Here is an 11,679-nt window from a genome sequence, read left to right as displayed (position 1 = left end):
CAGGTATTTCCAGAATGGGGTATAGGTTTTAAGAGGATCTTAACTCACTAGGTCATTTGTTTCCAGTTACTCGGCAGCCGGAAGCACACAAGCTCCCAGAGGTACCAGATGGTAACCAGGCGTCGGCTGAAGGTGTGTCTCCAAGGTTGCCCCCCCACTCTCACTAACCCACTAACCCTTGCTCACCTCTTAGCATGTAGATCACTGATCTGGTGGTGCTCTGTTTGCTAGAGTCCGGCTTTTGTGTGACTGAAAAGGTGGTCATAGCAGTAATAGAAAAAGTAGCAATATAGTCCTTTTACTGAACAGCTGTTGAAGAATAATCTCGGTTGTTGGGAGTTCATTAGATTTTCTGACAGCCCTATCCTCAGGGTAGTCAGAAAACATGACTTTTTTCCCAAAAGCTGTTTTGAGATTATAAAGTAGTGAAAAGATGCAGGAATGTATGGCATTGCTTATTCACTACATCAGCTGAAACATAAGCACAGAACCCTAACATTCTCCCTGCTCTCTGCTACATACTCACATGGGCTCACTACCATTTTTCTATCCTGTCCATGCATGGAGGTAGCACTGAGTTACTAGAACAACTGAACAGATGCTGTGTTATGTTACCATCCCTTAGAAGAAGTCTACCAACTAACCAACAAACTTGTGAAAACATTTTGTAGAATTTACTGCATTGTTTGTCCCCAGAAGCACCAGTTGAGCCTGAGCCAGTGTGTGAGCCTGTGAGGTGCCGCATGTACTGTGCCTATGGCTGGGACACAGACTCCAGGGGATGCGAGATCTGCAAATGCAAATTTCCAGGTAACTTCTCCTTTGTAACTTTGCAAGACATATTGATGGGACAGTGGTTTTGTTATTCCATGTTTTCCAAAACCACACTATGTCTTCTCCACTATGGTAGGAACTTCTGCTAAATCATTTCCTTTTTGTCCCTTTAATCATTCTAAATTCTAAATGATATTCTTGATATCATTTCTAATCCTTTATTCAAGTCTTTGTGAGCTTCAAAGCTGCCATTTAATAAAATTGAGGCGAATTTCTGTCATGGTGATGGGTCTCTTGATGGTGGTTGGATTCTTGTTTTTCCAGATTTCCTTTCTACAACAGTGCAGCCTGTGTATGGTGGAAAGCTGGTGACGGTTGCTCCCACAAAATCAGCCACACATGGTAAACCTCATCATACCTCATCCAAGCATCACTCCACAAAACATACCCTCCCACCCAAGCCAGTTTTGCCAATAAAACACCGGCCATTTATTACAGAGGAGCCACCCGTTGGTAACGGCAGTCCAGATTTGTCTGAATCTTCTGACAAGAACCAACAACCACCACATGTGAAATCCACCCAACCACCAAAGCCTGCAGAAAAGACAGCAAAGGCAGCGGCACAAGCCCCCCAGGGCAAGCCTGGCGTACAGGTCTCAGTTGTGGAGGTCAACATTAGTAACGAAAAAGGAGCCCCTGCTGTACCAAACCCCGCAACCCCTCCTCCTGTGGCTCAGCCAGGAAAGGCAGAGCCTCCAACCAACCAGGAGGCTACACAGTCAAAGAAGGGGTTAAATGCCACACCATCGCATCTTTCCCCGGCATCTGGTGCAGTTCTACCCCTGGCTCTGGGGCTGGCAGTGACGGCCCTGCTGTTGCTGGTGGTAGGGTGCAGGCTGAGGCAGGTGAAGGGTAGGCTGAAGTATGGCAGGTCACTGGCCACTAATGCAGAGGCAGACTATCTTATCAATGGCATGTACCTTTGAACCCAAGCAGATCATTCCATCAATAAGGTAGACGCTTAGAAACTTGTAAAAGCTGAAAGCTGGTGGCTAGCAGAAAAGGAATTTGGACAGTGGGACTTCGGACAAGTTGGTATCGAGTACTGTTGGTAACAAAAAAAACAACAAAGCTTAACGCATTGATTATTGATAAATTAGAACATTGCTCAAGAAAGTTTTAAGGGTGTTACCCATGTACCTGTAATATTCTGCTACATTTGGGACATTTCTTTTATGTGTTGCAGGCTAGTAGATACCACTATGTACTGTAGAATTCTTGGAGATGTTTTATACCAGCTTGAATCCACTTTCACTAACACAATCTAAGAAACAATCTGTGACATTTCACAGGCATGTCACTTTGCTCAGCAAAAAGATATTTATATATACACACAAAAAGGTGGGAGTCTTGTAAGGTATGGTTATTCACTGTGAAGTAACTATTAGTGCTTCTTGGGTTTTACAGCCCAAAATCTCTTCTTCTGTAAAAACTGCACAAAGTTGACCACTTTTCTCTAACTTGCCTCTTGATGTGGCAGCAGTATCAAAGAAACCACGTTTCAGTCAAGTATTCTTGAATGAAATCATTGAATTGCATGTGGTTTCATACTAATCATGAATGTAAATTTGTAAATATAATTTGTGTCCCTACATTGGTATAGATGGTTGCTATTTATGATATATCTCATTTCGTATATAAAATAAAGGTATGCAATTTCAATGTTCTATATTGATTTTCAAGTGTATTTAGTGCAATGTCTGGCACATTTGGTGTATTGTACTATCAATCGAGCATAGATACTATATTATGTGAATCTTGTTTCTTGAATCAGCTATCTTGAATCAGCTATCTTGTAATATAACTTTTGGTCAATGAAAATTTGGATAGTGTATGGTTTTGTGGTCATATTCTTGTTCATGGTATGCATGGTAGTGTTTTCAAATTGATACTATTGGAGAATGGCTTTGATATTTGCAGGTCTGAAGTACAGAATGGTCCTTGAATGTCTATTAAATGTGTGTAGGTAGATAAATATGAGATGGATGTATCACAACTCTATCGTGTGATGTGCCATTAGATGTAATATAAAGCTTTCCTAAATGATGGAACTTTTGCAACTTCGATTCTAAATGTAACCAGGATGCAATATTATACATGCTGCAAACATTTCAAGTATTGGAATAGGACCCTACTGGTGACGACTGTATGTGCTTTACTACTAGTATGTTGGTAGAGTGGAGTCTGTCGCAAGGTGTTGTACACCCTTCTGTGAATGAGGATTATTAAACATTGTCTTATGAGGGTAATTCTATCTTCTTCACTTTGTTGAACTGGCAGTAGTGCATGTTAAGCACTTCAGTATCAGGAGGTAATGACAATATAAGTATAGTACACGAAGATTACAATACTAAGAGGAAAACAGAGTGTCTGTTGAAAGCTCCACGTAGGTAATGCGTAAGAGAGCCATAGAAGTCGAATACATTCATCGAGCAAACACCTGACAGGGCAGGAGTATATACCAGGGAAAAATGGAAACAACATTCTTTTCTGCCCATCCCCAAGATTTAACCTACTGTGTCCAAGAACTACTATCAGGAACAGATTAAAAAACGTTCTTCCGAGCTGAACATGTACTCGTACCTATTATCTTTCTTTGCAGTGGATGAACAAAATACTACCCTTAATTTTTGCAACTATTTATTGGCTAAAAAAATAAATTAAATGCTCAACACACCAATAGCACATGCTATCAGTATATTCACAATATGTAGCTTGAGTCTTTAATAGCATTTTATAAAGGTACACAACATGAGATCTGATATAACCCCAGGAACATTGGCTTGCTTTGTACACATACATGTACAGTGATTCTGCAAGAAAAAATTGCAGCATATCAAGACCATCTAAATCCTCTAAATGCCAAGTTCATTTCCTGCACTGTCCTGCACCTTGGTGTACTTCAATTCCTTCACAAACGAGGCCAATATTCTTCATTTACACAAAGCAGGGAAAATGTAAACAAGTTTGTGTAATTTATTTACAGCTACAAAACCTTTCCTCTGCTCAATGTTTTATACAACTAGCTCAATGCAACACTACTACTGTAACTTGTTGGCCTGCTCAGTCAAGACCAAACCAGGGTGGGAAGACACAGAAACAGAGTAACAGGCAACTTGACTTTCATTGGTACATAACATAATATCATACAATGACCCATTTTTGTTTTTCTTGTGTACATGTACAAACAGTAGCATTGGCTTACTGTTGAAAAGTGGCCCAGAGGGGCATCAGATTTTAAATCATACAAGTTTAAACAACTGAAAGACAGACTAGAGGATAAAATAATAGCATGCCACTCTAATGTATACAGCACAACTGATCACAAAAAAAAGGCTGTGTTACAGGGCTATTCCACAAAAATGGGTAAAGAAAAACAAGGAGAGTTGAGTGTGTTTCTAACCATTTTGATCAAGATTAAAAATAAATTTCACACAGGTGGGGGTATTATCAAGCTGCCAGTCACTTTTCTTTCCTGAAACTGGACTTAAGGTAAGTGTTCTGGACAGTCATTCCATCCATGGCACCCCATCACACTTTCATATTACCTAAATCTATCACATTAGCTGCACCTTGAAGCACAGTCCTCCCAGTAGTATATGCTACTACTGGGTTTTGCTTCAGACATACATGACCAACTACATGTATCAAAATTCCTTCCTCCACCCTAAAAGCTTCCCTCATTTTCAAATGGCTCAGGCACAAGCCATCACATCTAGGGGAGGCAGGGCAAAGAGTACACCAAAAAAAATTTCAACTTAAATATCTCGGCAAAGATACCTTTAAAGCTTAGTACTATGTTAAACAAACTACTGCAATGACTACTGCTCACAGTGAAGGACCAGTCAGAATAGTGTGGGAGAATGTGTTGGAAAATGCCAGAGCCATGTTTTCTTCTTCTCTGGTCTGGGTCATCTAGGACATTAGTTTTTGTAAACTTTGCAGATTTTCATGCAAATAATTTTTCCAATTTTCACACAATTGTGCCAAGGCCTGAAATACCATCAGTAGTCAAAATTGATTTCTAATACTAGTATTCACAATTCACCGCTTGTCATTGTATGCATATCTCATATCAAAACCATACCATCTTTCCAAAAATGTCTGAGACAAAATGTGTAGCAACACCATTATTCTAAGATAACAATATAAGAGAACATGCACCCCGGCTGGTCAAAACACTGAATAAAAAGGGGACACCAAACAACAATTTGCATTACGATAAACCTACTGTAGAACTGTGAACTAATTTATTCTATTTTAGATATTCTCTTGTCACTGAAAGGTTTGCAAGTTTGTTGTTTGGAGTATCATTAGCATAGAGAGGAAGTTGCCTGAAGAAAGGTGCTTTTCAAATAAATCAATTTCTTTCTAGACTTGACTTGAAGTCTGATAACACAAAGAATTGATTTTATTTGAAAGTTAATAATGCAGTCATCAAAGAGTTTTTTTGCAAAGGATTGATAAATTTACTTCTGTTTCTAATAAAAAAATCAAACTTGAAACAGAAACAGGTCAGAACTGCCATAACTTCAAGCATTTCAATGTTTCTAAACTTTTTTCCATATATTTTCATGACAGATCAATTTAGAGTGGGAAGTTAGTACCCCACTTTGTCCACTTCTTCCCTCAGGTGCTGTTATTTAGGACAGAGATGAAGGGAAATAAAGACAATGGCGCTAACAGCACACAAGCAAGCTTTGCCTTAGGCGTGTCTGCCGATTCCCCACTGATTCACTGTGTGTAACTAATGTCTACATCAAATGAAGACAACTGGAAGTATGTTCTTAAGTTCTCAACTGTTAGGGGAGAACATGTATCTAGTTTGATTTTGAAATCATATAGGACTGCAGACCATTCCCACATCTTAGGATGAGAATAAAGTCTGAGGTTGATGTTATCTTGCTTTGCAGCATAGTGACTGTCCATGTTACTAGGTTGGCTGTCTTGCCCAGCAAGCTGAACGAGGTTGTGTGTCATGCGTGGCGAGTAGGCAGCCTATTGTTGGCTGGAAGTCTTGAGTGTTGTTTGGGGACACGGCACGGCACAGCACAGCAGAACTCCATAGAGCAACACCCCTATCAAAGTTCACCTCTGTAGGACAAAATATTTGAACTACGTATTAAACACCAGCTGCAAGATCCTGGTGAATGTTGAGAACATAACAGATCAAAGGCCATTCTATATTACATTCACAGCTGAATTGTCAAACATCATTTAAGTATAAATTTAGTTACATCTGATGTTTCAGGTATAATGATGGATGCTATGACTTTCAACAGTAATAACATGCATTGATACCAAATTCTGAAAAGGTACAGTGATACATGCACTACATTGTCTTTCTTTATTTATGGCCCCCTACATTATTACTATCTTTAAAGCAACTACCTCATTAGTATGACCCAACAACTTAACAGAAAATCATTATCACAATAAGTTAGTACAAACTGTAACAAACAAAACACTACATTTTCTACTTTGTTGCAAAACTCACTATTAGTATAGTAGAGACAAATCATTAGTAAATGGTTAAATTACAAGCCAACACTATATCTAGCAGGGCTGGAAATTCATTTGGGGGGATAGGTGCACAGGTGCACCTAACCTGAAAATTTAAAGGTAGGTACACTAAAAATGAAAGTAATACAAGTTCTATTAATATTTCTTTTAGATGTCAAGAATATGCTGTATATTAGTATATATTAGTATGTTAATGCACATTACCTAAAAAAATGAAGGTGCACAGGTGCAATTTGTGTACACAAAATGCATATGCAGTATTTCAACCCATTATCTAGAACTACTGATCAAGATAACCTATGTCTTTCCCTATATGAAATGTAATGTCAAAACTCAGCACTTCAGAAAAGATACAGACTAGCCAGATCAAAGATAAGAGAGAGTTTGAATGACAGTTATAAGTATCGGAAGCTGAATTTAGGAAATGGATATACTGAATAAAAGAGTATGTAAAATAATCTGGAATTTCTACAAAGACAGAAGTTGCCCTGCTGTTACCTGTTTTGTACCAGGCTTCAACAGTCAGAAATTTACAAGTAAGTGCAGAAGTCTGGAGGTCTGCAAGGAGGATAACGACTTGAAAAGAAAGGAACAGAAGAATACATATATCACAGAGCAGGCAATGGAGGAAGGAGGGTGGGAGAAATTTACCTTGTAAAAGGTAGAACTTTGTGGCATCAAGCCTAATAGCTGGAAGACAACGAAGCTTGGTATTTACCATGATTCAATCAGAAAATACCCTCCGTCCATATACAAACATACCAACATAAAGATCGTAGAAAAACAGAAGAGCACACAAAAGAGTGATGATGATGATGCTAAAGTTTATCAATGGAAGCATGTTCAACCTTGCAAGTTGGTCTCACATTTTTTATTTTTTATTATATCAACCATATTCAGCAATCTGTGGCCATGCTAACTCCTAGTGATTAGTGAATGAAGCAAGACGCTAATAATTCAGCTCACTAGTCTGGTAAGCACCAGCAGCCACATCTGCACCCCTCAATGTGCACCTGAAAGGGGTGATCCTGCAGCATTCAAGACTTCTGTCAGCTGAATTGCAGCAGCACAAAGGGGTTGTTAAGATTGCATTGCATTGGAGTTACAAGTTAGGGCAAAAGCTTGTAGTTCAGCTAGAAATGGCAAAAACAAGCAACATTTTGAACGTTTAAAAATCTCGCTGTTACTCACCATCCTGGGCAGGATGAGGGTTTGAGCATGAACAAGAATCAAAAACACCCCACAGCGGCACGGAACATTGAGGAGCCCAGGGCATGCAGCATGCCAAACTTACCACCTGACCCACCTTCCTGGCCACTGTTTCTCCTTACTAGTTAGTGGCACATAGATCACCCCCATCAGGTTCTTCTTCCGTACAGTGCCATCAGGCAGCTTGTCCACCTGCTCCAGGTTCTGGTTACCACCTGCTGGGCCCACCGGTAGGATCAGCCGGCCTCCTGGCTTCAGCTGGTCAATCAACTGTCAATTTACAAGATAGTTAATTACATGTACACAAGAAACAGAGCTAAATATTCTCATCAATCTTCCCTAGTTTGAAACTCCCGGTTAAGAATCCACCTGACCATGCTTCTGTCACAACCATCAACAAGATATATTAGTTTCAACTTGAGTTTGTTGACTTCTTGCTGCTTCCTGGTCAATGTTTCTGGAACAATCTTTTACTTAACACTCAACAAACATCTACCAAAGAACTACATTTGTGAGATTTAGGACAGACCAAGCAACAAAGGAATATGAGGACATACCGCCTGTGGTATCTGTGGTGCTGCAGCACCAACATGTATGGCATCAAATGGTGCATCTTCTGGAGACCCCTCACGACCATCTCCAACTGATACAAGATAACACAAGGTACAGATAGCTTTCAATGTTGTAATAGTTAAATATTCCCTCAAAAGTAAATTGTAACTTACTGTTATATACTACAAGTGGGGTAAAAGGCCTTAATTCTACACAAACTCATCCTTTTTGATGCTCTCACATGAGGGTCAATAATTCTATTTTCTTGCATGATTGAGAATGTTGTGCATCAAACTTGTGTAACTGTATACTTACGAATAAGCTTCATCTGTCCTGTCTTTAAGAGTTGTGGATGTTCCTTGTTGACATTGGCAATGGACATATTGACCAGCTCATCAATGTGATCTATTCCCACAGCCTTACCTGTGGGGCCAACCTGAGGGGGAATATAAGATCAACACCGAGTTAAAATTTTCAGAATTTCCTGGGGACCATACCTATGGACTCCACTTCCCTACATTTTGCTCCTACATTTCCCCCTGTATCAATGAATACCATCTAGTCAAGTCTGACCAGAAAAATTTGTAAAAGCTTAAAGCCACAGAAAAGCAGCAAGAAAAGACCATGTGCAGCAAACTGGTATTGCCTAAAATACTAATGTTATAGTATAAATGATACAACATGTCCTGGCTCCCAAATAAGAGACTTATGTTGTAATGTAGACGAAGCACACAGTGGTGAGCCTTACCATTAGTGCCATGCAGGCAGTAAGGTAGCCACTTCCAGACCCCACGTCCAGCGCTCTGCTGCCCTCCTGCAAATGGTCCTTCAGGATTTCCAAGGCATGTGCATGCTGGAAGTGTTACAAAACAATGAAACTCTGATTGAAATAAATTGCTAAGAGCTATTTCATTTTAAAAGCCTTCAGAACAGCAAGAAACTCCTTTGAACTGCCACCTTTTCATTTTCATGTTTTCCATTTTAAGTCCAATCTTTGCATAAACCTGTATAGCATACATAACCACAAATAGTGATTTGCTTTTGTCTCTCCCAACCTCCAACTTATAAAACAGATAAATGTTGAGCACCCACAGTATGTTTTGAATGGAAATGTCCTAGAAATTTGACATTAAATTAATTTATCTCTTATCAATAATGTGAACATGTAACCAAGAATTCCAAATATAAATGGTGGAAATAGAATTGCCAGACTGTTCATCAAGAAGACAAATAAGACAATAGATCTTTTTTGTTTGGGGTAAGAATCTGATGATAAATAGAACCTACCATGTGTGGTGCACTGATGGTTACTCCATATCCTATAGGAAAAGACGTGTTGCAAAAAAAAATCACATTCACAATCACATAACAAGCGTAAAAACTAACATATGTTTACATTACATCTTTATGACACAACCACAACCACAAAACACAATGATTGAATCATTGTACTTTGTATGTTGGGTTGTTTAACTTTTAGTGTGGTTATAGGTTGTTTGGTAGGGTTTTCAAACCTTATCGTTGCACATAAATATGGCTTTCTCTTCCCTGCTGCCTAATCCTTAACAATTTGATAACAAAAGGCTACTTCAGCAGGAAGACAGTTCATTTTTGAGTTAATGACTGCAGATGCTGTCAAATGCTGAGTGATACCCTGTGGATCTTTGGCACATTAAATAAATGTGAAATATGGTCACCTAGACATCAATTGCTAAACAGGTAATAAGCAAGGTATACCTTACCTATGCTCTGTGGTGAGTCCATATATGGACTGAATCTGCAGTAGTTGCCTCTGTCTACTTGTTTCATGGCATCAAAAACTCTGTCTGTCTTGATGATGCCATTATCTAGAAATCAGACATTTCCAATGTTATATCAATATCCCATGGGTGATATGACAAGAAGTGTCAAGAACTCATGACAGAGCTCAAAATACCTTATCACAGTTTACTGCAACATGAAATTTGTAGTGTTCACTAAGCCTGTATGATTTCAGCTTGCAGCAAGTTTTTTCGCCAAATTACATTACATTAGCCTTTTCGAGTGAAGTATGACAAGTGTTTCTCATTGATTACGCAAATAAGATCTACATTTGCATAAATTGGCTCAGTTTATCAAAAAAGACCAAATTAGTAAAATAAAAGAAATGCTATACAAAATGTGGTCCAAAAGCTTTGAAGGAAAGTCTTTTAATTCTATGTTAGTATCTTCTTACTACATTATGATAATGAAGCAAGATATAGAATTGAATCAAAAGATTTTTGCGTCACTTGCTTGAAGGTGGATGAGTATGTTATGAATATGAATTGTTTCTACTTCTAGTCAGGACTTTTTGGGTTTGGGTTTAGTTTTTATTTAAAAGGTGTGGCAACAGAACTTAAAAGATACTGAAACATTGACGGGAATTAGGTAGGCTGAGCAATTATATTTATATTCATATTCATATCTATAAACAGCTATGCAATGAGTAAAATCCATACTTCCGAATCCAAACTTCTAACTAGATTTTGTGTGCTATTTATAGGGGGCGGGGCCGCCGTCCTACTCTTCGTGTGCATTCGACAAGCCCTGCTGATTTTGGCGACCTTCCAAAACATTTTCAGGGCTCCTATTTCTCTCTAGACAGATTTCATTTGTTGTTGGTGATTGTAAGGAAAGAATTCGTCTAAAATAAAAGCACGTAGGGCATGCCAAACTTTCCCCAAACATCGAATCAACACTTGACCCAAAATGGCGGGACACCAAAACAAGACGGGGTAGGAGAGCAATTTTCTGCAGAAAACAGCAAAAACCGTCATTGCCAACGCTTGCATGGGATTAACACGTGGTCAAGAGGGACTTGACTTACTTTTGAGCTGGCGGATCAGGTCGGCGTTGTTTTTTCCGTGTGATTTCCAGGCCATGGTGCCGATGTTGCGAACATTGGCGCCCACCAGGAACGACACCACCAACACTGCGGCTGCGCTGCTGCCTCCGCTACCCACAAGTCTCAGCGCCATGCACGGCGGCTGCAGAAAACGTCGTCTGTTTGCGCTGATCTGGCGAAAATCTGAAGAAAATCAACAGCTTATCTCACTGACGATGAAAGCTAACCTATCTTAGAAACAGCTTGATTCATAACCAGTGTTCCTGTCCCTCAAATTCAGGAGAAAGTAAGGACTTTCTGCCTGCGTAAGCCACGTAAACAAGCACATAACCTGCCTGTGACATTTAACCTTTCACCTCTTATTCAAAGCCAATCAACAACCAAAGACGACGTGTTTCAAACTTGTGCACTGCTTGCACTGCTGAATGAATTTTACATACTCGAAATCAAGTATATCCTTCATATTGACCCTCAAAGCACAAACACTGCGTCGAGCGATCAGCATCCCTGGAGATTGTACGTGCCTTCCGGCGATTGCCTGCATTTTCTTTTCCTGTCGATAGATGTCGCTTAAATCAACTGCACCCGACCAGCCCCCAGGGGCTGCCCAGGCGGGAGTCCCAGACTCCTGGGACTCCCGCTAAGTTAGGATTACTAGTAGTTGGCCTAGGAGTGAACTGTTCGGCCGCGGGAAT

At 39.7% G+C, this 11,679-nt stretch overlaps 2 protein-coding genes across 8 annotated transcripts in view; one reads left to right on the top strand and one right to left on the bottom strand.

Moving 5' to 3' along the window:
- LOC118409878 (low-density lipoprotein receptor-related protein 11-like) overlaps window positions 1–3,196 on the top strand; it is a 7,045-nt gene extending 3,849 nt beyond the window's left edge. The window contains exons 3-5 of the mRNA XM_035811282.1: window positions 67–132; window positions 697–810; window positions 1,099–3,196. Of these exons, the coding sequence (XP_035667175.1) occupies window positions 67–132; window positions 697–810; window positions 1,099–1,760 (842 nt within the window). The 3' untranslated portion in view covers window positions 1,761–3,196. The remainder of the gene's footprint in view (window positions 1–66; window positions 133–696; window positions 811–1,098) is intronic.
- A 193-nt stretch (window positions 3,197–3,389) lies between these two features.
- On the bottom strand, window positions 3,390–11,336 carry LOC118412623 (protein-L-isoaspartate(D-aspartate) O-methyltransferase-like). Of its 7 annotated transcripts, none has more exons than XM_035815624.1 (9): window positions 10,967–11,336; window positions 9,861–9,965; window positions 9,406–9,437; window positions 8,867–8,971; window positions 8,434–8,554; window positions 8,124–8,209; window positions 7,652–7,836; window positions 7,009–7,047; window positions 3,390–5,928 (listed from the first exon to the last, which is right to left on the bottom strand). In XM_035815624.1, the coding sequence occupies exons 1-8, from the start codon at window positions 11,115–11,117 to the stop codon at window positions 7,041–7,043; spliced, it is 792 nt and encodes a 263-aa protein (XP_035671517.1). In that variant the 5' UTR covers window positions 11,118–11,336; the 3' UTR covers window positions 3,390–5,928; window positions 7,009–7,040. The 7 variants fall into 7 exon arrangements, with proteins under 7 accessions (XP_035671517.1, XP_035671498.1, XP_035671509.1 ...); XM_035815605.1 differs by lacking the exon at window positions 7,009–7,047 and adding an exon at window positions 6,856–6,933 and having other exon boundaries at window positions 7,664–7,836; XM_035815616.1 differs by lacking the exon at window positions 7,009–7,047 and adding an exon at window positions 6,856–6,915 and having other exon boundaries at window positions 7,664–7,836.
- Between the last annotated feature and the right edge of the window lie 343 nt (window positions 11,337–11,679).

The sequence above is a fragment of the Branchiostoma floridae genome, chromosome 1 (genome assembly GCF_000003815.2).
Source record: "Branchiostoma floridae strain S238N-H82 chromosome 1, Bfl_VNyyK, whole genome shotgun sequence".
Lineage (NCBI taxonomy): Eukaryota > Metazoa > Chordata > Leptocardii > Amphioxiformes > Branchiostomatidae > Branchiostoma > Branchiostoma floridae.
The sequence above is the reverse complement of the archived record's forward strand: the minus strand, read 5'-3'. Positions and strand labels throughout refer to the sequence as shown.